General features: G+C 36.2%; 2 protein-coding genes across 4 annotated transcripts in view; one reads left to right on the top strand and one right to left on the bottom strand.

Annotated features, from left to right (window-relative positions):
* Positions 1–26,083, bottom strand: part of LOC145662781 (methyl farnesoate epoxidase-like) — a 733,391-nt gene that overhangs the window by 514,457 nt on the left and 192,851 nt on the right. Inside the window, exon 2 of the mRNA XM_081728654.1 lies at positions 25,252–25,670. Coding sequence (XP_081584780.1) covers positions 25,252–25,620 — 369 coding nt within the window. The 5' untranslated portion in view covers positions 25,621–25,670. The remainder of the gene's footprint in view (positions 1–25,251; positions 25,671–26,083) is intronic.
* The window catches only part of LOC145662780 (uncharacterized), a 114,231-nt gene that overhangs the window by 47,116 nt on the left and 41,032 nt on the right, over positions 1–26,083 (top strand). The gene's annotated exons all lie outside the window — the stretch shown is intronic.

Raw genomic sequence — 26,083 nt, 5'->3', positions numbered from 1 at the left:
GACACGAATAAGCTCTGACAAAGTAGGACAAGGCGTGGTAGGCGTCAGAGAATCTTGGGATCAACAATTGCATTGAAATCTCCGGCAATTATACAATGAGGAATTCCCGAAGGAAGTAAAGAATCCCGAAGGAATGGTAGTTGCATAAAACTCGTTCCTCTCGTTTGTACGTGTAAAGCCAGAATGACCATATAATGCTATAAAACAAATGTTCTGAATATAACAACGTATAGCCCTTCCTTCAGGGGCTAACACAACACGATCATAACTCAGACCCTTTCGCACCAAAATCGCAACCCCAGTCCCTTGGTCGCGGTTAATAATAACTTGATAATTGGTAAGAAAATCCAAAGATGTAAGCAGAGAACTTATTTCTTGTATCAAACAAACGTCTGGTCGGCGGCTTTCGATGAACTGTTTTAGAAGGGCCTTATTATGATCGGAACTGATTCTATGAATATTGAGTGATATTAACTTAAATGAATTTACTGTTAACATTATAAAATCACACAAAAAGAAAACTATAACAAAAAGAAAAAAGTACTTGCAAAGGTGAAAGGGAGTCTTTCCCATGAACACTAGTAAAGTGACGCATTTTGAGACGAATAGAAAATAAACCGAGTGAACTTTCCTGTACGAACACAAAAACTAACACTGCCAAATACATCATAACATACAATGTGGACGAAGCCCTGGAAAGCAAGTGTGAAGGTCAATAGCGAAGAGTAAACACACCACGCCTCAGGGCAATTCTGAGTCAGATATTGCCCGATGTTGTGATCGTAATTCGCGTGGCTCAGCTTGGTCTATCCCACGTGTAACATCAAGGGCACACTGTACCTTCTTTCGTGTAGACGTTCGAGTAACTTTCCTTCTGTTTTGTTGTGAAGAAAAATCAGCTTGCACAGAAGTAACAGTATGTTCAGCTGAAGACGGGCCATTATTGTCTTGCACTTCAGACGAAGAAACAGACGGAACTGTTAACACTTCCTGCTCCGACGGACGAGTCGAGTCAAGTTCCATGACATCCACAGGCGTATTCTGTAAAGGCAGGGGTCGCAGTTTCACTTCAGAATCTTCCATAACTAGAGCATTATTTGTTAGAGATGAATTCACTTGGGGGGTTTGTACTAACACTGGAAACTCGTTGGTATCAGTCAATGAAGGCAAGCCTGAGGAACTCTGAGCAGGGGCCCGGGGGGCAGTGACAGAGAGCGAAGGCGAGCCAGAAGAGGGAAAAGAGCGATGCGTTTTGCCAATCTCCGTCATGTGTAGAGACGTCTGTTCAGGGGCGGCCGTAGTTGGTTTTGCGTTCTTCAAAGGACACGTGACAATCGTGGGAAAATTGCTCTGACATCTAAAACAAGTAATAGGCTGCCTTTCATAAGACACACTCACCTTACAACCGTGCACTATAATACGGGATGGTATATGCTTATGTATTTCCATATGAACAATACGTACGCCACTGTCTATGCCAGGGGGAAAGGGGCACTCCATAATTGTGGTTCCACTTTGCGCACTTTACCATAACTTTTGAAATGATCTTCTAGAAATGATAATGGTAATTCAAGAGGAAAGTCGTATATACGCACCAACCGAATGGGGTCATCAGAGGGGACGATCCTTACTGTGCTTGTTTCCCCAGACACATGCGTGAATTCTACAGACGAAGGAGCTGTTGCTGCGAAATGTTCATAGGCTTGTAAATCTTTAAACTTAATATATATGCTATATGATTCCGCATGTAACTGGAGCGCACAAATGTTGTCGAAGATACGAGGAAACTTATTTTCCAACCACTGATATACTTCACTAGCATTAGGTTTTATATTTCTATATCTTCGGTCAAATATTAATTGAAATTGTAAGTCCTTCTTATATTCCATACTACTACAAGCTATTAAACTGCAAAACACTGTACACACAGGGTGAGATTCACCGAGCACACTAAAGCACAAACTTGTGGAAGAAGCACGAGTCTTTTCAACTAACGTATGAGTAGCGATATCAGGCACTCCAATGGGACCAACACTACTCACGATGTGAACAGCTCGAGACGATTAACTCAACTGACCTACGACCCTACACTATCATGGTATTGTAAATTACAAGCCAAATATTACTTACTTTAGCCCTGATCTTTGGAACGAACCGGCTACTTCCTGTAACGTTATTTGCACCAAAGTGCACAATGAAATTGATTTATTCGACGCCCTAGGGAGAAATTAGTGTCCACTGATAAGGGAAAAACATACAATCGAGAAAAATAAAACATATTTTACAGTAATTTCGCCATGCAAGTTCAAAAGTACGCAAATATTATTATTATTATTATTATTATTATTATTAATAATAATAATAATAATAATAATAATAATAATAACCTATATTATAATATTGGAAGTAACTATGTTTGTGACTCCTAATCTCTTGAACCACCCGACCGATCTCGATCAAATTTTCAACATTGATAGGCTCGGGCCTAAGAAGCTTTTTTATCATTTCATTTTGACGGGAAAGAGGAGGGGAGGAAGGTTGATATATAAAATGAATAAAACTTAATAACCCTTGAACCACCAGACCAATCTCTATCACACTTTCAACATAGATAAGGTTTGGATCTGGGACGACTTTTATCATTTCAGTTTGACTGTGTAACGTAGGGGCCGGAGAGAGACATACAATCTCTATATGTAAAAAAAATGAAAGTGAAAGTGACTGTCTTTGTGCCTTCATCATTCTTGAACCACCCAAACGATCTCGATTACATTTTGAACATGGATGAAGTTCGGCCCAAGATGGTGTTTATCTATTTATTTTGACTATAACTTAGGGTTTTAGGGGAGGGATGGGTTAAAAAATAATGAATAAAACTTGATAACTCGTGAAACAAAGGATCAATCACGATCAAATTTTTAACATAAGTGAGGTTCGGGCCTCAAATGATTTTTATCGTTTCACTTTCACGGGAGAACTTGGGCAGGGGAATGGAAGACGGAGATATATAAAACAAAATAAAACTTAATGTCTCTTATACCACCAAACCAATCTCGATCAAATTTTCAACGTAGATGAAGTTCGAACCTGAGATGATTTCTGTCATACCCCTTTGACGGTGTAACTTAAGCGATAGGGAGGGAGAGCGACATTTAAAAAAGAAAGATGCCGTGCCCTAGAACATAGGATGGTGAGGGGACATATAAAACACATCGAAAATGACCGACATCAAAAAGCACTTTAGTAATCCTAAACAGTGTCTGAGTAATGGAACATATTACTATTTTTTCTCAATTTAACCCAACGAAGCGGCAAATTGATGTTAATAATAATAATAATAATAATAATAATAATAATAATAATAATAATAATAATAATAGACTTGTACTGTGAATGTGAGCATTTATTATTATTATTGTTATTATTATTATTATTTTATGTATTTTTGAACTTCCAAGACGAAATTACTGCAAAATATGTTTTATTTCTGTAATCTTTCTTGGATTGTATGTTTCTCCTTTATTACTGGGCACTAATTTCCGTCTAGGCCGTTGAATAAGTCAATTTCGTTGTGTACTTTGGTTCGTTCCAAGGATCAGGACTAAAGTAAGTAATATTTGGCTTATAATTTCAGATGGCATGATAGTGTAGGGGTAACAGAATGGTCTTATGAGTAATACACCTATCGAACGTAGGTTTAAATCGTGTTCATGCCAAAGTTAATTTGTTTGACAAAGTGATTGTGAAGAATCGACTTACCATACTAGAGAAGCAATACATAAGAATGTGGAAGCAAACACCTGTATCAAGATAGAGACTATTTACAAATGATGGTTGGGAAAGGGCAAGGGAATTACCAGGACATTCCAAAGACATAATTGATCTACATTATACACTTTTCGTGTTATCGTTCTCAGAAAGGAACACTACACCATTTGTTAAACAACGTTTGGCTAAAGCAATCGGTGGTGTAGTGGTAACGTACCAGACTTCCAATTTGAAAATCTTGGTTCGATTCCCCATCAGGTCGTATGATTTTTTCGCATAAAATAATGACTGCAGAGATTTATCTTCTCTGATGGAGAACTTACAAGGCATCACTGGCGATAATTCAAATGAACAGTGTGAGCGTTTATCATACACTGTAATGATAAGTATGTTTCATATTTATAATCGTACCCCTTTCTCTCTTTCTTGACGTTTTCCTATCCTGTCTTTGCATCTTTCACTTCTCCCCCTCTCTCACACACACGAACTTCATGTTCCAAAGTTAAAACGCAGGAAGAGCCCAATATACCTGGTCTGGAGGATCTAATTAACTATTAACTGCGGCGTCGTGTTTTTCGCGCTCTGGGGATAACATCTCTAGTCCTGGTCATCTCTGACAGAAGTACTGTTTAAACGCAAGGGAATAAGTAAAATCCCTTTTTTATCCTCGGGTTACCGAGTCTCAGTCGAATTACTGGGTCACTACGGATTTGAATTCTCGACCCAGTGGTGGTCTATAACCTAACCAACTTCATCCGACTGACACGATGATCCGTTTGAGCTCTTCGCGTGTTCATTCTATCTGTGCAAATTACGTTATATAAGGAAGAGATTAAATCAATGCTGGATGTTCGGAACAGATAAATCTTCGGAAAAGACTACAAATTGGTAAACCCTTTGGTTATTTGAAACCAAAATTTTATTTATAGCAGTTCGACACAAAATTTATTCCCATCCTATAATTCAGTATGTTTTTTCACGTTAAAACTTGAAAATGCTACATCTATGAGGAACATAAACTTTTCCTTTCCAAGATTTGTAACTTTTCATTACGATACACTTTGGACTTTTAATATAGGGTATTTATGATATAAATTTAGGAGTAAAATAGAACTCTCCTATTTTCTCTTTCTTTCTTTCCCTTTTCTTTTCTTTTCCTTTCGTTTTTTTCTTTTTTGTTCAGTTTGCATTAGTATTCTGAAATGGAGTATATGACCAACGCTATCTACTGGGTTTATAAGAATGTATTTTGGAAAAGTACGTCTAGTCAAAATCCACCTAATTTGCAATCGAACACGCGGAAACAAGCATGTGTGTTAAACTTTTGACATCATCCTAGATGTGTCTCGGAGACACACAGTTCTACTTGAAATTGAGTATACTATCCATTATGAAAGGGACATAATGAATGTTTAAAGCATCCTCTATATATTGAAATAGTTCTGAAAAAATATTTAAAAACATTATTTCTTTATTACTTTTGGATTTCTGGAAACGGAACTTTATAATGTTAGGTTCTTTTCTTATTACGTTTGAATTCCACAGTTTTAACTGTTCTGACTTTTCTTTTTCTTCTTCCCTTCTCTTCTCTTCTCTCTCTCTCTCCCTCTTCCTCAATTCAGAATCTCTATGTAATAGACATCCATTAGTTTCAATTTTTCATTGGTGTGTTTCAGTTTCTCCCTACATCAACTTATGAATTTTGTTTCGTCTCGGTTTTTTTTATTTCATTTTGTAGAAACTAATGCATGTGTAGTTTGAAATAAGAATTGCGCTCATGTTGTTAGCTAATTTTAGTATAGGAGAGAAGAAAGGAGGATAGAGAGGGGGTCTCTTTACCTGACACGTTTATGGTATAAGAAGGTGTACATTGGGTGGCTTAACTGCACGGCGTTAACTGTCGCAATTTTTTTGATGCGGAGTGTACAAAACCCTATATAAAGGTTATGTTTTTTCTTTTACTTGTGTTACTTCACAAGATGTAATGGAAGTAATTAAGAAGATAAGATCCACTGCAATTGGTACAGATGAATTAAGCAAAACTTTAATCAAGAAAATATAACCTTTCGTTCTCTCTCAAATTATTAATTTATTCAATATTTCCCTCACTACTGGCACATTTCTAGGATTATGGAAAGTAGTACGGGTTCTTTCTCTTCCTAAGTTGAAAAATGTTCACCCCGTGGAAGAGTTAAGGCCTATTTCAATATTACTTGCCCTGTCCAAAGCCATTGTAGGTATTATTAGTAACCAAATACGTGAGTACATTCGAAGGTGTAAGCTTTTAGAAACTTTTAAATCTGTATTTCGTAAATTTTGCAGTACTTCTACAAGCCTTACCAGTATTACCGATGATACGCCTTGTTTTGGAAAAGAAAGAGGTAACCATACTTACCGAACAGCATTGCAACCAGTCAGTGCGTTCTACAAAAGTTTAGCTTCACTACTTCAAGATGCTAAGTGGATCCAAAATTATTTATATGACCGAAAGTAGTATGTGGTATTTGCCAACTTAGTTTCTTGTCTGCAAAACCTCTGTTTCGGCATTCATCCTCAGGGTTATGTTTTAGGTCCTTTTCTGTCCTTAAGTTAACGAATTACCAAAAATCTCTGAAACACTGTAAGTATACCCTTTAGGATTTATGGTACCTTTAGATACCATGGCATAATACTGTTTATGGCCCTTATTCAGGTTCTATAACAGTTATTTAAACCGTCTTCTTATTTGTCAGGTCAAGAATGGACCAAAGAACACCCCAGATGAATTTCAAAACCTAATGGTCAACTTGGCGGAGACAAGTGGGGGTGGAGGGGCGTGACTTTTTTCTTAAGACAAATTTCAAAAATTTTAACGCCTTTAGTTTTCAAGACATCAGATTGAAACTTTGCATACAAATTGTGTGCATCTTATGGTATTTCTCAATTGTTTTCGAGATCCCTTCGTGAACCCGGGGCCAGGCCCAAGCGGTGCAACCATTCCGAGAGGTGATTTTCTCAGTAAAATTTCCAGTTTTTCCAATTTTTCCAATTTAAATGTATGATACGGACATGTGAATTGTACCGTTGGAACGGGCTTGTTACACTGAAAAAAAATGGTGTTTGAACCATAACTCTAGGCCAAATAGTAATGACGCAGTAAATGTTGTATAATATATATACAAAGGGTAGGAAAATGTTGCAAGTCTGAATTTAGCCTAGACTAAATAGGCTAAATTCAGACTTTCAACATTATTTCTGCTCTTTGTTTTCAAGATACAAGATAGAAATTTTGCACACATATTATGTACTACCATTAGCAAAATAAATGACGCGTCTCTTTATTTTGAAGTTTTTTGAAAATATCTCCGTTTTCTTTATATGTTCAAAATTTCGGAAGGTTTCCCAGCAGGACAGGTTAATAACAAAGCCGTTTTTAATATTTGTGTTAGATATTAGCTTAAAATAAAGAAATTAGAAGCAAAAACATTAAATCGACAGAAATCTCGAGAATTACCAACTCTGCTAAAGTGGGACATTTTCAAGAACGCGAGGGAATTCTGCAGTTCAACACGAAGCAGAGACATCTATGTCATTGAGAGAAACGTGATTAGATCTACAAACGAAAATTTTAACGAAATATTTCTAATATGTCTTATTATATGCATTATCAGCGAACTCCAAATATATGAATCTATGCTAAGTATTAACGTATAGATAGAGCAAATAGTGGAAATTGCCTATGGAAAAGGACGAATGGTTAGCACAATCGTAATGAAAAATCGTCTTTACCGTAGAACAGGTGCAGTTAACGTAAGAAAACAAATAGCTCAGTTAGTTAAAGCAACGAGTCTGTATGCCAAAGGTAGTGGGTTCGAACCCCATGGAAGTGCTGTTGTCATTTTTATCACTATGGTTATTTTATTTATTTTTTTATGTGGGAAAGAATCAAATTGTATTAAATAACATATGTGTAAAACTCATGACGATATCAAAAAAAAGAGAAAATATCGTTGTCGCATTTCCATTAGTGTCTCTAATTTTTGTTTGCAAACAGTTTCGTAATTATTTCCCCTGTGTTCACTGCCCACTACATGCTCACTGATGCATAACGAATGTTTTTCAGAAAATGTTAATTCTAAATAGGAGAGTTTTATAAAGTTTCACAATATTTCTCACTAGATAGTCTTCTATCTACGTGTTTGGATATTTTGATAACAGATATCTCTATTAAATGTTTAATTTTCCCTATAAATATTTGTCTTAAATTGAAATTGTTTTGAATTTACTACATAAGGAAAGTTGCCCGAAGGAGAAGAACTGAAGTAATTGATATTCTACGTAAAAGCAACCTATTGTAGAATGATGATGCTTCTTACCTTCAGCACATAATCTTAACGTTAGAGAGTCAGACAGAAAAAAATCCTTTTTTTTCCTCCCCTATGACCACTCATCTTAAAGCTCTACATGTAATGATTCGTGTCACATAATTTCGGCTCTCCAAAAACATTCCTATTTATTATTATTATTATTATTATTATTATTATTATTATTATTATTATTATTATTATTATTATTATTATTATTATTATTATTATTATTATTATTCCTGAACATGCCACCCTTACATTATGTAGTAACTTTAGATATCTTAGTTTAAAGTGCTTTCTTTAGTAATAATTCGAGCAACCACATCACAAAATTTAAAATGTATGAGGGGGCATGACGTTTTATTCCCCCCTCTCTTTTGAGCACCCTCCAACAGAAAGTATATAATTTCTGAGAAGCAGGGCAGACAAAATGAATAAGAAATATATTTACAGCATTCTTTCCTCCTTCGTGAATGGAATGTCACGTAGCATATTTTATTCTACCGAAGACGATCCTAGCCCGTTATGGTTAGGTAACAAAACAAATACCTAATATATTTATAGCGCCCCTTGACTGTAATATTACCTCTTCTTTATTTGTTCGAGGCTGCCCTACACAACCAAGGGTAACAAAAAGATTAGGAAAAGTGTCTAAAGATTACAAAGCACTATATTTTGTCAGAAACAAGGTAGTATATACACAGCATTGCTTTCGTTAACATGTGTTTCACCCTTGAGTCGCTTATAAAATTAGGCAGAATAAACTGTTGCCGATCATTGTTCTAGAATGATTTGTCCAAGATGGTTCGGTGTAGGGCTAATAACGATGAGTATGTTTATTTACATCACCGTTAAAGAAATAGCAAACTTTCTGAAAGGAACTTACTTAGGAAACATCAGATCCTCCTTCTACTTAGCCAGAGCACACACTGAAAAATTGCAATTGGCGATCTGAGTGAAAGTTCTATGGGACTATTAGAAAAATATATTTTCCCGTTTCCACGCTGATGGTAGAATTTCTTAAGCAGTTATTGAATTACGTTCGAAGCATAGGCGTAAATAGCGCCCCCGCAACCCTGTGACGTGGGGACCGCACAAGCCGCAAGGCCAAAAAATATACAGAATGTACGCAGGGGAGGACCAGGCCAAATTTTCACACGGGCAAAGTAACTTTTTGGCGCCCTCTCCCTAGTACTAGCCTATATTTTACATTTTATCATACTGTTTTTAATATTTTAAACCCATTTTTCAAAAAGAAATTCATTACCTAGGAAAATTTCACAAAGAATATGACCCGCTATAAACAATACGAACTCCGCCCCCCTTCGCTTGGTCTAGTGGCTAGCACGCCTGCCTTCTGTGGTGCCGGGTCCAATTCCCGGTGGATTACTGTTGAACGATAAAAGTGGTTTGGATTCCACTATAATTAGTATCCACATCTCCCCTGGCCATTAAGGCATAATCGTGGAACGCTAAACTCAAGCAAACAAACAAACACTACTTACTTCCCCGCCACTCTTTATTCTACATGCCCTCTCTCCATTTTTCGATACAGCCCCCTTAATACTATGAAACTCTCTTTTTCCATAGTGAAATGGAAAAAGGTCATGTAATTGCCACTACTTTACAAGAATATAACCAAAAACGTCAGTAGAAAACACATTATAAAATTTACTTTTTGAGGCTCGTTTTAGCGTCCCTCTTTCTCTGGCGCCCCGGGCAGTCACTCGGCCCTTGGTCCACCCCTGAAAGTACGGACACATAACAAAGGACTGCGGAGGAGAGGTTAAGCTCCATGTTATGCCAATGGCTTCACGTGTTTGAAATGTTCAGTAAGTGATCGGTTAGTGAAATAATTTCGACGGTTACTGATGTTTAAAGTTAGGTAAGACAAAGTTACCTAACCAAATACATTTGATATCGCGATGCCACAATTTGATTTTTCCTCACATAAAAAAGATAAAAACAATAGTAATAAAAACCTTTACTCATACTGGGCTCGAACTAAAAACCTAATTCGTACATACTAGTTGCTCTGACCAACTGAGTTTCGATTTCTTACGCGAAAGAAGTCTGTTATATTACGAGGCATGCTTTTCAGTATCAAAACTTTTCGAAGTAATACGAACATGGCTTAAGAAGAGACGTAACTGAATTACCACTCGATTGACCTTGAGGGCAAATCACCAAAAGGTAGCTATAAACGGAATTTCAGCATGCATTTCTGTGGAGTTCTGTTCGGTATTCCTATCTGCCAATCATGCTTGTTCGTAGGAGTAATATTTTACAAGCCTAACCTTTCGATACAGCCCAAGGCAGAGAAAATGAAGGAATTCTTGCCCTTGTGAACGTGGGACACCACCATGTGCAATAAAACTGTCGCGTCTCCTTAAAGTGATATTTCATCGAAACAACTCGTTTTCCTTTATATATCCAAAGTTTTTGAGGGTTTCAAAATGAGGAAACGTTACTGACAAACAAGGACGCATTTAGGGGTGGGTCCAGGGGGTACGGACCCCCCTCTGAAATCCCAACTTTTCTGTAAATTTAGTCTAATTTTGGGGGTTATCTTTTAAAATTTTATTGTAATTTATCCTAATATTGAAGTCGGAACCCTCCCGAAATAAATTACTGCATACAGGGTTTGTATGATAAGTAATGAGACCAGGTCTGGAAACATTGTTTTATTGATCTGATCTGTACAGGGACTTAAAAGCTTTCGAAGTACTCTCCTCTTGCGTCGATGCACTTCTGCAATCGATGTTTCCACGCTGCAAACGCCCCCTGGAAGTCAGCAGCCGGCATGTCCTTTAGAAATGTGGTCACGGCTGCTTGGATGGCTGTGACGTCTGCAAAACGGGTTCCTTTCAAGCGTGGCTTCAGCTTCGGGAAGAGGAAGAAGTCGGCCGGGCTCACATCTGGGCTGTAGGGTGGTTGTGGAAGGACTTCCACCCCAATCCGGGTCAAAAAGGAGGTCACTAAGAAGGCGGTGTGGGCAGGGGCATTGTCGTGATGCAACTTCCACCGGCTAGCGATCGCCGGTCTTTTCCGCTTGACGCTCCTGTGCAGTCTCTCAAGGACTTGTTTGTAGAAGGCGGCGTTGACGGCTTGTCCTTGGGGTACAAACTCCTTGTGGACCACCCCCACATTGTCAAAAAAAACAATCAACATTGTTTTCACCTTTGACTTCGACATTCTGGCCTTCTTGGGGCGCGGGGACGCAGGAGTGTGCCACTCCGCGCTTTGACATTTCGTTTCAGGGTCGTACTGGAACACCCACGACTCGTCACCTGTTATGACGTCATCTTCAAAGTTAGGGTCACTGTTCATGAGGTTCAACAGTTCCTGACAACAATCAACACGTCGTTGCTTTTGTTCGTCAGTCAACACTCGCGGCACCAGTTTCGCACAGATTTTTCTCATTCCCAATTGTTCCGTCACAATCTTGTGCACTGTTGTGTGGTTCATATCGAGTTCATCAGCAATCAATCTCAACGATAATCGACGGTCTGAGTTCAGGAGATCCCTCACTTTTGCCACAGTTTCGTCCGTAGTCACTGTTGTCGGGCGTCCAGCCCTCTCCAGATCCTCAACGCTTTCCCGGACGTTGCGGAACGCACTGTGCCAACGAAACACCTGGGCTTTGGATAGGGCTTCCTCTTTGTAGGCCTCCGTGATGAGAGAAAGCGTCTGAGTAGCCGTTTTCCCCAGGCGAACGCAAAATTTGATCGCATAACGCTGTTCGATGGAACCCTCCATGTTTGTTGATTTTCCGCCGTAACAAGAATGTTCACAAGGGCTTTGTCCAAGGCTTGTCCGCGCTCCACTAAGGCTCGGAGCCAACTGACGCGCGGTGCGTTGCTTTGCTCGGACCCCCCCCTACATCCTCCATCACCGACAAACCCGCTCCAGCGACACGCGCGCCGCGGCGCGGCGAGTCTCATTACTTATCATACAGACCTTGTACGTGTCTGCTGACAATTTTCAATATATTCGTTATATAGTTGCCTAAGAAGAGATTGTATCATGAGAGACGTCCTAGAGGGTATGGTGGCCGGAAAGAGAGGGGGGGGCGAAGGAGACTACAATTAATGGATGATATTAAAACAGAAAGATCATACGTGAAGACGAAAAGGTTAGCGGAGGACCGTGGAGCATGGAAGCTTCTCAACTGCGGCAAGTGATCTGCCAATAAAGGCAGAATACCTATGATGATGATGACGTTAAATAGTGAAGCAAAATAACTAAATTAGTAGCAAAAAGCTTCATAACGGGCTAACTTTTGTCCACTGCCAATATTGTTAGAAGGGATATTAATAGCAAAAACTGCTAGTCAATGCTGAACCTTGGAACGTCACCCCGAACAACAAGCCTATTATTGAGAACTACATATGAAACATGTTATCAAAACTTATCCAGCTTTTATCTGGCATGAAATTATTATATACACCAAAATTCACTCTCCTAAACTGTGTATCTAAACATTGCTCTACGTATCTATGAAGCAATGAAACTTTTTAATCGAAATATGTGAGCAGGAAACTCTAAGAGCCAACCATTTTATTTAAATCGTAATAAAACCTTGTAACCGTGCATTAACGTGAAGACAAAGCTTGGTCCATTGGTAAAGTGTTGGAAGAATGAAAACTCAATGTTCGTAGATTCGAATCTATTCACTCATCACAACATTTCATTCTTATATGTAACGATGAAATAAGAAAAAAATTATAACCTTTAAGACAAAACTTTAACCAAGTCTGAAGAGAACAATACTAAAATAGTAACACAATGACGTCAACCAAGAATTATTTCATGTAGCGTTTGGACGAATTTACAGCTGTCAACAATTGCAGAAGTAAAAACAGGCTGATAGGTGTAATACAGTCTAGACTTCTGAATGCATTTACTTCCTGATAACTTTCGTCTCGTCATTAGTATGCCGTAAGTCATGGTAAAACCTTTCAATTGGATGTGAAATGACACAAACTAAAACAGTTTTAAATCAATAAATGTCTATGTGTAAAAGTAGGTGTCTCTTATGTGTAGTTCTGAGCCCCTTTTACTTTGAAGTGACAAATGAGAGAAGAAAGTATGCTGTACGAAAAAAAATCAAATTTGAGATTTCAACGAATTTATACGTATTATCTTATAGCTCCTAACACCGAAAAAGTTATCCATCGTCCATCGTCGTTCGTCCATCCATTCGCTACACTTTTCTGTTCACTCGCCTAGAGGCTATACCGTTAAACTTATCTGCACCAAATTTTAGTTTAAGATTTTCATAGTATTTCCTATATTATTTTTATTTCTCTCCTACTCCCAAAACAAGGGTAGTTTCCTGTACGATGAAAATTGTAAAAAAAGATATTTTCTCATAACTGGCTCTAACGGTCTTGTTTTCTTTCTTTTTTATATAAATCAATATTTAATTAGCAACCCTATTTTGTGGTATAAGGCATTTATCTGAGAAAAATCTACAAGGGGTAGTTTATACTAAGGGGTGAGTTTTTTCTGTGATTTTCTCAAAATGGACTCAAGTGTTTCCGTTCATATTTTATAAATAAATATTTCATTAATAACTTAACAATATGGCATAACTCGTTTGTCCTAAAAAAATGCGAGGGATAGTTTATTTTTGGTGGAGTGTGTTGTCTGGGAGATTTTCTCAAAAACGACTCAAAAGAGTTTATTCGTATTGCAAAAATAAATATTTCGTTAATAACCGAGCAATATGACAAAACTCATTTGTCCTGAAAAATATGCGAGGTGTAGTTTACTCTTGGGGGTGTTTTTCCTCCACGGTTTTCTCAAAAATGAGTCAAGCAATTTTGTTCGTACTCAGAAATAAATATTTCATTAAAAACCTAATAATATGGAATAACTCGCTTACCCTGAAAGAATCTTCAAGAGATTGTTTATTCGGGGAGTTATTTTTCCCTCACGATTTTCTCAAAAATTACTCGGGCAATTTTATTGATAATTCATAAATAAGTATTTCATTAATAACTATATATTTTATTTCATTTCTAGGAAAAACAATTACAACGGATAGTTTATTTTGGTGGTCAAGGTTTTTTCCTGACTATTTTCTCGAACGACAGGCGATTTTGTTCAAATTTCGCAAATAAATATTTCTTTAATAACTAAAAGTATATCTTAGCTCATTGTTCGAAACAATTCACAAGAGGTAGGTTACTCCTGACGTGTTCTTTTTGAACGACTTTCTCAAAAATGACTCATTTGATTTTTTTCATATTTCATAAACAATGATTGCATTAATTGGTATATTATATGTCTAACGAAAATGTGCTCAAAGTGTGAGTTAGTTTTGTAGTGTGGAGTTTCTTCAATCGAAGTTTTTTATTCGATAATCTGACATTCGATGTATTTGAATAATACGATAATTTTATTCGTATTATCCAAATACACTTCAGTAGCAACTGCGGCCTAACACAGTTAAGAAATTGAATTTAAAAAGTTTAGTGCGGTGGCCCTGTAACTGAATATTTTTTTGGTAAACTCCCTAGCTTTTTGAGGTAAACTCAGGCTTTTCTTTTTCGAGCGACAAAAGAGAGAAGAAAATATAGTGATTGTGAAAATAATATATCAAATTCAGATATCAACGGATTTACATGTTTCATGGCGTCCACATACCGAAAATGCGACTTTTCGTTACCCGTTCTTCCGGTCCGTCCGTTCGGTACACTTTTCTATGCACTCGCCTAGAGGCCATACCGTTCAACTTATCTACACCAAATTTTAAACTTAGGGTTTATATAGTATTCCTACAGGAGATTTTCCAATTGTTTTCCTACCACCTAAAATAAGTGTGGTTTACCAACAGCCGAAAATCGAAAAAAGCTATTTTCTCAAAAATGGTTTTAATAATTTTGTTTATTTTTCATTAATCAATATTTAATCAACAACCGTATATTGCAGTATCAGATATTTCTTTTAGAAAAATTGACGAGCGGTTGTTTATTCTTGGAGGTGACTTTTTCTCGAAGATTTTCTCAGAAAAGACTATGGCAAATTTTGTACACACTTCATAAATAAATATTTGACCTTACAACATGGTATAAGTCAATTGACTTGAAAAATATATGAGTAGTAGTTTATTCTTGGAGTTGAATTTATTCCCAGCGAATTTCTAAAACACGACCAGTTTGCAACCCCATATCTCGACAACGAAGCTAAATTCGTAAACTACAAGAGAACCATTTGTCTCCTTTTGATGCCGCGAATCATCTCCCAAAGTTTGTGGACATCTTTCAGGTTAACCCTTAATGAAGCTTCTTTTCGAAAAGTTAACTATTAACTTTAGGCATTGTTTATCTTTTTTAAATCTCAAATGTCGTTAATTATTTTAAGACAGAGAGCTATTCTGAGAAAATAGATCTTGAAAAATAATTTTAAAAATTAGAATTTTGTTTTCGAGACATTCCAGACAAGATGAGACATTTTACAAGCTATATCGTGTCCAAAACATTTGTCTCGTCTTATCTTGGATGTCACAAAGCGCGTCTCGTCTTTCTCGAGACATGTTTTTTCTCGTGCGCATTCGTTAACACTTGGAAAGATTATCTTTCTACTCAACGCATTGTTTTTATAATGATTGCACATTAATAATTGCTGTCAACATAAATTACAGTCCTTTCAGATGAATTAATTATTATTATTATTATTATTGAAATTAAAATTAAATGCAATATCTAGTTTAACGTTGCATGATTATGCACCTACGCTAAGGGAAAATGATGATGAATGAAATGGTGAAATGAAGAAAGTGGGAGGAAAATGGAAAATCCCAAGAAAACCCATACTCATGCACACGGTATTTGTCCACCTCAAGTTTCACTTGGCGCGAAGTGGAATCGAGCCACGGACCCCATGCACCAAAGGTGAACGCTTTATTATTATTATTATTATTATTATTATTATTATTATTAACAATAATTGAAGCGAGCTTAACGAGTTGAGTTGATTTTGAGTTTAACGTCCTGTTCAGCAGCGAGGCTATATGAGACGTGAACCCACTGATTAACGTGAAATCCGAACCACATGAGTTTCTGCCGGGAATCGAACCTGGATCTCCCACGCCAAAGTCGTATACGCTAACCGCTTAGCCACGGAGGAGCTCCGACCTTAACGAGCTTAACGAGTTTCAACCAAAATTTGGGTGTCTGTTCGTTCGTCTGCTCCATGACAACTTCTCATAAAAGACATTTCATTTTAATGAAACTAGTAAGTGGCATCTTTTAGCTTTGCGAAGTAACTAATGCTTCGAATTTGAATCTGCAAAATATAAGAGGTTAAAGTAACCAAATGGTGCAAGTTTCCACTGATGTATACGAAACAATTTTGCAATATCAACTACGTGAATCTTGTCCCATAAAAAAGCCGAAACCCCTACGCCGAAGAGCCCTCCGAGATTTGATCATTGTCCACACGGACTGAAATTGCCATTTGGAACCAACACTTTAATAAAACTAACTCTATGGCCTATGGAACCCGGAGGTTCAATGCCGCGTTCACAAAAGCTCTCCACTGACTTCTATCCTTAGCTAACTGCATCCAGTTTCTACTTTGTATTCCAATCTCTGCGAAATACCAACACTTTAATACGAAGCAAAATATGTCTTTAAAGTAGACGAAAAATTCGAAAGTTATAAACATGTTAATATTTTTGCCTTTTCTCATCAGAGGGCCGTATTAGCCTACACTGAAGAGCCCTACGAAATTTAATCATTGACCACTTGGACTGTAATTCTCATTTGAAACCAAAACTTTAATATGAAGCCAAAATTAAATTTTTACATCAATTTAAACTGACTGGGTTCCGGTTCACCCCACTATTGTTTAGTTTAGTTAAGTAGTAATTTGTGACAGCTTCACATCATCAAAAGAATCTTTCACTTCCCCGCCCCCCCAGAAGTTCGTGCTGGATCCGCCACTGGAATCAATAGACACTTTTCCTATTCTTTTTGTCATCCTTGATTGTGTAGGGGCTCCCTCGTACAAATAAAGAAATGGTAATATTACAATCAAGGGGCGCTATATATTAGGCATTTCTTTAGTTACCTACCCCTAACCGCACAGGGCCATCTTTGGTAGAATAAAAATGTTACTTGATATTCCAATCATGAAAGGGGAGAGGATGCTGTAAATATATCTTATTCATTTTGTCTGCCCTGCTTATCAGAAATTACTTTCTGTTGGAAGGGTACTGAAATGAGAGGGGCAAAATAAAATGTAGTACCCCCTCCTACATGGTTGCTCAAGCAATTACTAAAGAAAGCATTTTAAACTAAGATATTTAAGATTTAAACTAAGAAACTAAGATATCCTTACATTATGTAAGGATGGCATATTTATTATTATTATTATTATTATTATTATTATTATTATTATTATTATTATTATTATTATTATTATTATTATTTGAATGTTTTTGGAGCACCGAAATTTTGTGAGACGAACAATGGTATGTAGAGGTTTAAGATGGGTGGTCATAGAGGAGGAAAAACCAGGATTTTTCTCTGTCTGACTCTCTAACGTAAAGATTATGTACTGAAGGTAAGAAGCATCATCATTCTACAATAGGTTGCTTTTACGTAGAATATCAATTACTCGAGTTTTCCTCCTTCGGGCTACTTACTTTATGTAGTAAATTCAAAACAATTTCAATTCAATACAAATACATTGTGAAACTTTACCGTAATTAAACATCTAGTGAAAATTAAACATTTAATAGGGAATTCTGTTATCAAAATATCCAAACACGTAGATAGAAAACTATCTAGTGAGAAATAATGTGAAACTTTATAAAATCCTCCAAATTAGAATTAACATCTACTGGGAAACATTCGCTATGCGCCAGCGAGCATATAGTGAGCAGTGAGCACAGGGGAAATAATTACGAAACTGTTTGCAAACTAAATTAGGGACGCTAATGTAAGTGCGAGAAATTAATCATATTCATGGAGAAATTAAATGTCGACTAAAAGCAGCGAATTCGTGTTACTATTCGGTTCAAAGTCTCTTATCGCCGCGAATTCTGTCGAGGAATTTGAAGCTTAAAATATACAAAACGATAATCATGCCTGTTGTTGTGTATGGTTGCGAAACATGGTCACTTACTCCGAGGGAAGAACATAGACAAAAAGTATTTGAGAACAAGATCCTGAGACGAATATTCTTATCTAAGAGGAACGGGAATGGGGAATGGCGGAAACTTCATAACAGGTAACTACATAATTTATGTGGTTTACCCAACATTGTTAGGGTCGTCAAGTCTAGGAGGCTTAGGTGGGCGGGTCATGTAGCTAGAATGGAAGAGAGTAGAAACGCTTTCAAAGTCTTGACTGGAAAACCAATCGGAAAATGACCATTAGGAAGACCTAGGCGGGGATGGGAAGACAATATTAAAATGGATCTCGCAGAGATTGAAATACAAAGTAGAAACTGGATGCAGTTAGCTAAGGATAGAAGTCAGTAGAGAGCTTTTGTGAACGCGGCATTGAACCTCCGGGTTCCATAGGCCATATAGTTAGTTAGTTAGTTAATGCAAGTGTGACAACGACATTTTTTTTATGGTATCGTCATAAGTTTTACACATATGTTACAATTTGATTCTTTCCCACATAAGAAATAAATAAAATAACCATAGTGATAAAAACGACAACAGCACTTCGACGGGGACCGAACCCATTACCTTCGGCATACAGACTAGTTGCTTTTACTAACTGAGCTATTTGTTTTCTTACGTTAACTGCACCTGTTCCGGTAAAGACGATTTTTCATTACGATCGTGCTACCAATTCGTCCTTTTCCATAGATAATTTCCACTATTTGCTCTATCTTTACATTAATACTTGGCACATATAGTGAGCAGTGAGTATATTTAGAGTTTGCAGATATTGCACGTAATAAGACATATTAGAAATATTTCGTTAAAAGTTTAGTTTGTAGATCTAATCCACATTTCTCTTAATGACAGATGTCGCTGCTTCGTGTTGAACTGCAAGATTCCCTCGCGTTCTTGAAAATGTCCCACTTTAGCAGAGTTGGTAATTCTCGAGATTTCTGTCGATTTAATGTTTTTTGCTTCTAATTTCTTTATTTTAAGCTAATGTCTAACAGAAATATTAAAAACGGGTTTGTTATTAACCTGTCCTGCTGGGGAAACCTTTCGAAATTTCGAACATATAAAGAAAACGGAGATAGTTTCAAAAAACTTAAAAATAAAGAGACGCGTCATTTATTTTGCTCATAGTAGTACATAACAACATATATATTTTTTAAAGCTCAGATCCTACGTCAACTCAGGTCCTGGTCACAGAGGAGCAAAATTTCGAATTTTGGATTTTCCCGTTTCTGATGGAAAATACGGACAAGCGTGTGGTACCGTTGAAAAGTACGCTTTATCCTGAACCATGATCCTACGATTAATAGTAATGAAGCAGTAACTGTTTGAATGAAAGTCTAAAATTTACATTAAAAAACAGATATTATAAATGTATTACGGCCGACGTTCAATTTTATCTATTTTCTTTGCCGAAACAAATAGATACATGTACAACAAAGATGAACGAAGGTTTTCGGTAATTAGACTAAATGGTTAGCAGATAATTATTTAAATGTAAATATAGCCAAATCAAAGTCAATTCTAATTGCTTCCAAACATACGACAACGTTACTAGATGCTTCATCTTTTCCTGATATAACTTTACACGGTGTAGATATTTCCTTCTCTTCCTCTGTAAAAAAATCTTATAATTATATGTAACAAATATTTAACTCGGTCTAATCAGAGCAACACACCATGCAAAAGAGTTTTTGGAGTTCCCCATTCCCTTAACGAGTTAAATAACTTTTTACCAAATCAGCTGAAAGACATCTTTTGTGCAAACTCTAGTGGTACCATTCTACTAGAGTACTGTGGCCACCTTAACTGACCCGGATGTACATTTACAAAACCATGTGCAGCAGGTGCAAGATATTAACATAGTTTTACTTTTAACTTAAAATTTTCTGATCATATAACTCTACTCGCTAAAGCTCGCTGGGGGCTCCGCCCCCAGGCCCCCGGTCAGGCCTTTGCCATGAGGTGTCATGTTCTAGAACACTATTCCTTCAGGAATTCACTTCCTTTTACAGCAGACACCTGTTACCAACACATACTTCAATTCAACCGGTATTATTCCTTCCATGTAACTTTGAAAAGCAAACACACAACTTATTAGAAAGAACTCTATTACTACTTCTACTCTGGCAATCATGTGCATGGCTTATTATGTACACTTTGCGCACACCTATACATGTTAGAGACAATAACAGAATTTATTTTCTCAAACATAAACAGCGGACACTGTCTTCCAGTAGCCTACCTATTAAACCTTGCATTTTGCGAAAACACTCACTGTTTACAAATGTGATTTTTGCAACCTTTCAAATAATTATTCGTAGTATTTTTTAATATTATGTTTTGCAGTGTAATTTAGTACAATGTATTATAATAGTGTCCTTGTAGTTAATTGTACATATTACCTGCAGGAAAAGTAATTCATATCTGTGATATAAGGGAGGGAAAATATTTCAGTCTTCCTGCACATTTATTCTTGTATTTACAATGAAGACTACAATTTACTAGATAATTTACAAATATGAATATTGTTGGAGATTGTTTAAATTTTTTTCATAGCATTTGAGTGAACACTACTTTTGTACTATAATGTAGTACAGTGGATTATAATGGAAACCTTGGGCATAGTTGTACATATTACCTCAGCAAGATTTCTTGAAAAGTTTCATATATACTGCACAAATTCTTGCAGTCTTCCTGTATATTTATTCATGTATTTTCAATGAAGACTACAATTGGTAGGTGATTTACAAATATGATTATTGTTGGAGGCTTTTTAAACATTTGTTGGTAACATTTGAGAGAACACTAGTTTTGCACTGTAATATAGAAAAGTCCGTTATAATGTAACCCTTCGGCATAGTAGTACATATTACATGCAGCAAGACTTTTTGAAATATTTCATATTTACTGGACAATTTCTTGCAGTCTACCTGTATCTCTCGTGTTGTATTTTTATGAAGACTAAATTTGTTCGTAATTTACAAATATGAATTTTGTTAAGGCTTTTTAAACATTAGTTCATAACATTTGATTGAACACCAGTTTTTGCACAGTAACGTAATACACTGTATTACAATGCTGTCCTTTGGTACAAAAGTAATTATTGGGCAGCAGGACTTGTTGAAATGATTATTTATACTGGACAATTACATACAGTCTTCCTGTATCTTTACTCTTATATTTTCAATGAAGACGTTTATTTACTAGGTAATTTAGAATATGAATATTATTGGAGGCTCCTCCTCAAAGCGCCCCTGGCGAGATCAAAATAATACGTTTATAATACAATAACAAATAGAATGTTATCAGCAGTGCCCCCGGGGTAATTCTCCCCCCCCCCGAACATTGCTTCCGATAGAGACACTGGTGATGCTCCATTTCCAAAGCTACATATGTTTGATTTTAAATATTTCAGTATCGTCTCGAAACTTTACACGAACATACAGCCTAGTTTCGAGACCATCTCAACAGTTAGCGTATAAATATATCCTTTCCGTCTATGTCTGTAATAACGAAAATATTTTGTTCACGCAACGCCAACAGAAACTATTTGGTAAAACGAAGCAACGTGATAAGAAAAAAAAACGCAAGATAAAACAAGGTCTGCGGGGAATCGAACCCAGACCTGCTAATCAGAAAGCAGACACTTTACCGTGCAGCTAACTTACTACGTTGAATTCTGTTTGTTCTATTCTACTCAATATACCACATAAGAGGCCAAATGAATGCAATTCAAAAATATGGCAATTTTGAATTCAAGATGGCGACTTCTCCAAAGATTTGTTTCTTCACTTAAACTGAAATACTTCCTTAATAACATAGCGAAACCTGGCTTACCTACCAAGAGCACAACTTACAATTTTCATGGTTACAAATTTTTGAGCCGTCATTTTGAATCGAAGATGACGACTTTTCCAACATGTCGGATTTTTCCCCTCACATGCGCTGTACTCTACACACTTGTACGCAATTTCGTGATTCCAACGTATCTACAAGTTGTGTAGAATTAGACGCCCCCTTATAACATTCCTATGACTTTCTTACACCGAACATGACTATTTTATTCAAGTTTAAGGGCGGATTCACAAACTACGCATCAGAATAAACATCACCTCGAAATTTCAACATCCTAGATACAGTCATTACAAATTTCACATTTTTTCGATTTACGCCGCGAAACGAAAACGAATTTTAATGCTCTTTTTTCTATCATAAACTATGTTCCTATCTTCACTGCCTGACAAAATATGACGTTTCTATGGTGTGCGGAACTACTTTAAAAAGCAGCATTTCGAAACGGCGAAAAATTTCGACACTTCATTTACATGGAAAATGTCGCCTTTTTCGTGATATCGGAATTTTCCCATTACTCACATCCCATGACGAACAAGTATGCAAAATTTGGTGTTTGTATGTTTTGTGGAAGTATGCAAACAATTAAGTGTGTTTCCGACTTTAGAGGTATATAATTCTTTGAAAGCTACACTGAATATGCAATAAAGCGTAAAGTATAGCCATTGGTATTTCTCTATAAAAGCTTTCTTTTACGGATCATTCTCACCTTCTAAAGCACCCTAATTTTTTAAATGTAATATTCATTAAAGGGACGCAAGGTCATGTACTACTAACCAACTTACAATTCCTGTACAATAGATCTACTTCTTCTTCAAAGTGGTACGTAATTTCAACGTGTTGCGATTGTAATGCTTTGGCAACTTTGATACGTAACTTAAGTTCTGTAGCATCTTTCAGAAAAGCAGTTTACAATTTATTGCTATGGAAGCAGGGTTGAATGTACAGAGAGACAGAAATATGAAAACAACTACCTCAGTCCATTTTTTAAACATGGAATTGATTTGGGACTCAGCTGAGGCCGGTGCTCCCTTGTTAATAAGGTATAGCGTGTCAAAACTCTGAATTAATTCCTTTTTTTTCCACAGCCAGTTCTGTACTTTCCGCGAAAATATCTACATTTTTGTTTGTTCTCCAAAAGCATTTCTTTAATTTGTCCTTTACGTCATTATATGAACTATCATTTTTAGCTGTTTTTTGTTTATAAATACCCTTAACCTCTTCTTTGCCTTGCCTGAGGAACACCTATTATCAATTCTTTAACCTCTTCGGCAGATATTATAGTTTCATTGTGTCATCGTGTGCGGACAGAAAAAAAAACTGCTTTGTGATCAATGCGATTGAAGGAGTTGTTTTAGGCTGGTTAATAATATTTCCTAGTTTGTTGCTAAAGCGAGAAGACACTGGTATCGCCATGTCAGATTTGAATTGGTTTAATTTTCGCGTACTCATATGTTTTGAAAATAAGCTATGTCTTTTAAAATATCGTAAAAATGGACTTATGCTAATATATCAAATAGTTATTTTTCGATCAGAAATACAGCATTCATTGAATCCCTTCACAACCGTATTTGCCCTACAAAATGCCTTTCAGTTTCAATTTCTGTATAGCTACTTATTTCCTGACAAATGCACTTTGACATTTCCTTTCTTTTACTACAGAGAATACTTAATTCTCTCGGTAGGTAACTTCATAATGACTTGAACATTAATGGTTTATATTGCACTTTCATACATTCTTTCACTTCGTAATACGCACATTCTCCGTTAAATACATCACGAGCGTCATCTTGAACTAAACTTATCTAACATGCAAATTACTAACATTACTATACCAGGGCTTTAATTTTGTATTCACAACCTTGAAATTTTGTGAATTTTAATCTGATTTCCTCAAATTTCAGTAGTGCAAACTGTCCTATTCTTATGGCGTCAGGATCACCCAAGACTTGTGACTAAATACAATCAATTTTGTTGAAAATGGGATAAAATACAGTACTTCACTATGAAATTTGTTAATTGGGGGACAAACCTCGGAAATTCCAACGTAGATTTTGCTATAAATGGGGTCAAAATATGGCATATCACCCATTGCATAGCTTAGAGTTTGGTTTTTAAAATCGCCATCGTGCGGGAGCTGTAAGTCACGTATACTTAAGATACAAGAAACTAAAGTAAATTAGTGTAGAAAAACTAAACCAAAATGTAATTTTGAGAAAATCAAACAAATGAATATTAAATCAACTGACATTCCAAATTTGTGCTAAGGTATCAATGTATCTTATAAGGTCATACTTAGGAATATAGACATGATACTTGAAATAGAAGACAATGAGTCGGATTTGCCAAAATCTACTGCGTCATTACGCGTACTGCCAAGAATTAGGAGATGTAGTCGTAGTCGATTTCGATACTTCTGTTATCATAACTTAAATAAGATTCTTTGTGTTTTTTACTAGTCAGTCTACTAATCTTCTGTTCCGCTGCCAATGGTCTAATGTTCTTCCACCTACAAGTTATTGCAGTTACATTTCTAATTTTCAGTTTCAGAAGACGCTCTTAGCCGAGTTTAGTATTACAACTTGGTTCCTGGTTAGGAAATGTTTTAGGTTATCAAGGACTTATGCATGATATTTGTTCTTCGTTCTTTATAAGAGGTTGTGTAATTAGGGTGCACACCAGTGAATGACAACAATTTGTTATGGAATTAAAAATGAGAGTACTTCATTTAAAAAAAGAGAGTAAATAAATATTGCCCTTGACAGATTTTTATCACGTACAGTGTACAAAGGCAAGGCGTATCGATCATAAAATAAAATGTTGAAGGGTAAATTAGCAAGCGTAGTTTTCGGGAAAATCGCCTAACGAAGTTTCATGGCGCTAAAAATTGGATCGTTTGTTGCCATAAATACTTTTATTTCCCTAGAATTATTTAATCATTTATAATATATGTACATAATATGAAACTACACTCTACTAGTATAAATGTAAGAATAGACTGCTGAGCAGTAGTTGAATTATTTTTGCTTCTCTTCTAATTGTTTTCAGGTATTTTGTAATTTGTACTCTTAGATAGTTTGATCGATAATCTTGTAGTATCATACTAACATTTCAACATTAAAACATATTTACTCTTACCTTTAGGTAATTCCAAAAATGGTCTCCTAGATTTATAGCTTGTTTATATCCTGTTAATTGTGGGGCGAAGAAACGAAGCAGAGGAAGTGAATTTAATGCAAACCCTGAGTTCCGAACGGCTTGATCATATTCCTTGTGAAGAGCAAAGAATTTCTCGAGAAATGGATCACTTTCTTTGAATCGTGATCCACACACAATCATCCACAAATTGTTAATGACTGGAGCGTGAAAAACTAGCTTCATTGAAATTCCCACGTTTCCTAGGTAATGAGATTTTTCTTTCAAATCAGAGACAATATTGAGAGCTTCTTCTACAATTAAAGTTTCCATACGACTGTCTCCAAAACCAAATTCTTTTAACATTTTCATGTAGAGTTTTTTCCTCCACAACCAGGTATTGTATGTACCAAAAATTACACCTATAATGAACAAATATTTTTTTTGAAATCCAGATGAATTGTATATATTAGAACATATTCAAGTTTGCAAATATCATTACTGAAAAATGTGATATAAGCATGCATATTTTATTATATCATATTAATACTATAAACTGCATAAAACTTCATATTTATGATTTCAATGTAGCCTACTACAATATCCAATCCAATTATCGTAGCGAAATGAATCTTAAACACAGAAATATACGAGGGGCAATCAAAAAGTTCCAGGAATTTTGTTGTAGCTATTTATTACCATAATATAAGTACACATTTACTTAATCTGCTTCCAACTAGCACTTTCTGTACATACACACTTGCTTCACCACTCCTACCTTTGCTGGAAACACTGACGAAGGTCCTCTTTTGGTTATTTCGAGGTTCAGCCGTCG

This window comes from Thermobia domestica, chromosome 10 (genome assembly GCF_964235325.1).
Source record: "Thermobia domestica chromosome 10, izTheDome1.hap1.1, whole genome shotgun sequence".
Taxonomy (NCBI): domain Eukaryota; kingdom Metazoa; phylum Arthropoda; class Insecta; order Zygentoma; family Lepismatidae; genus Thermobia; species Thermobia domestica.
Note: the sequence above shows the minus strand (reverse complement) of the source record. Positions and strands in the feature narration are given on the sequence as shown.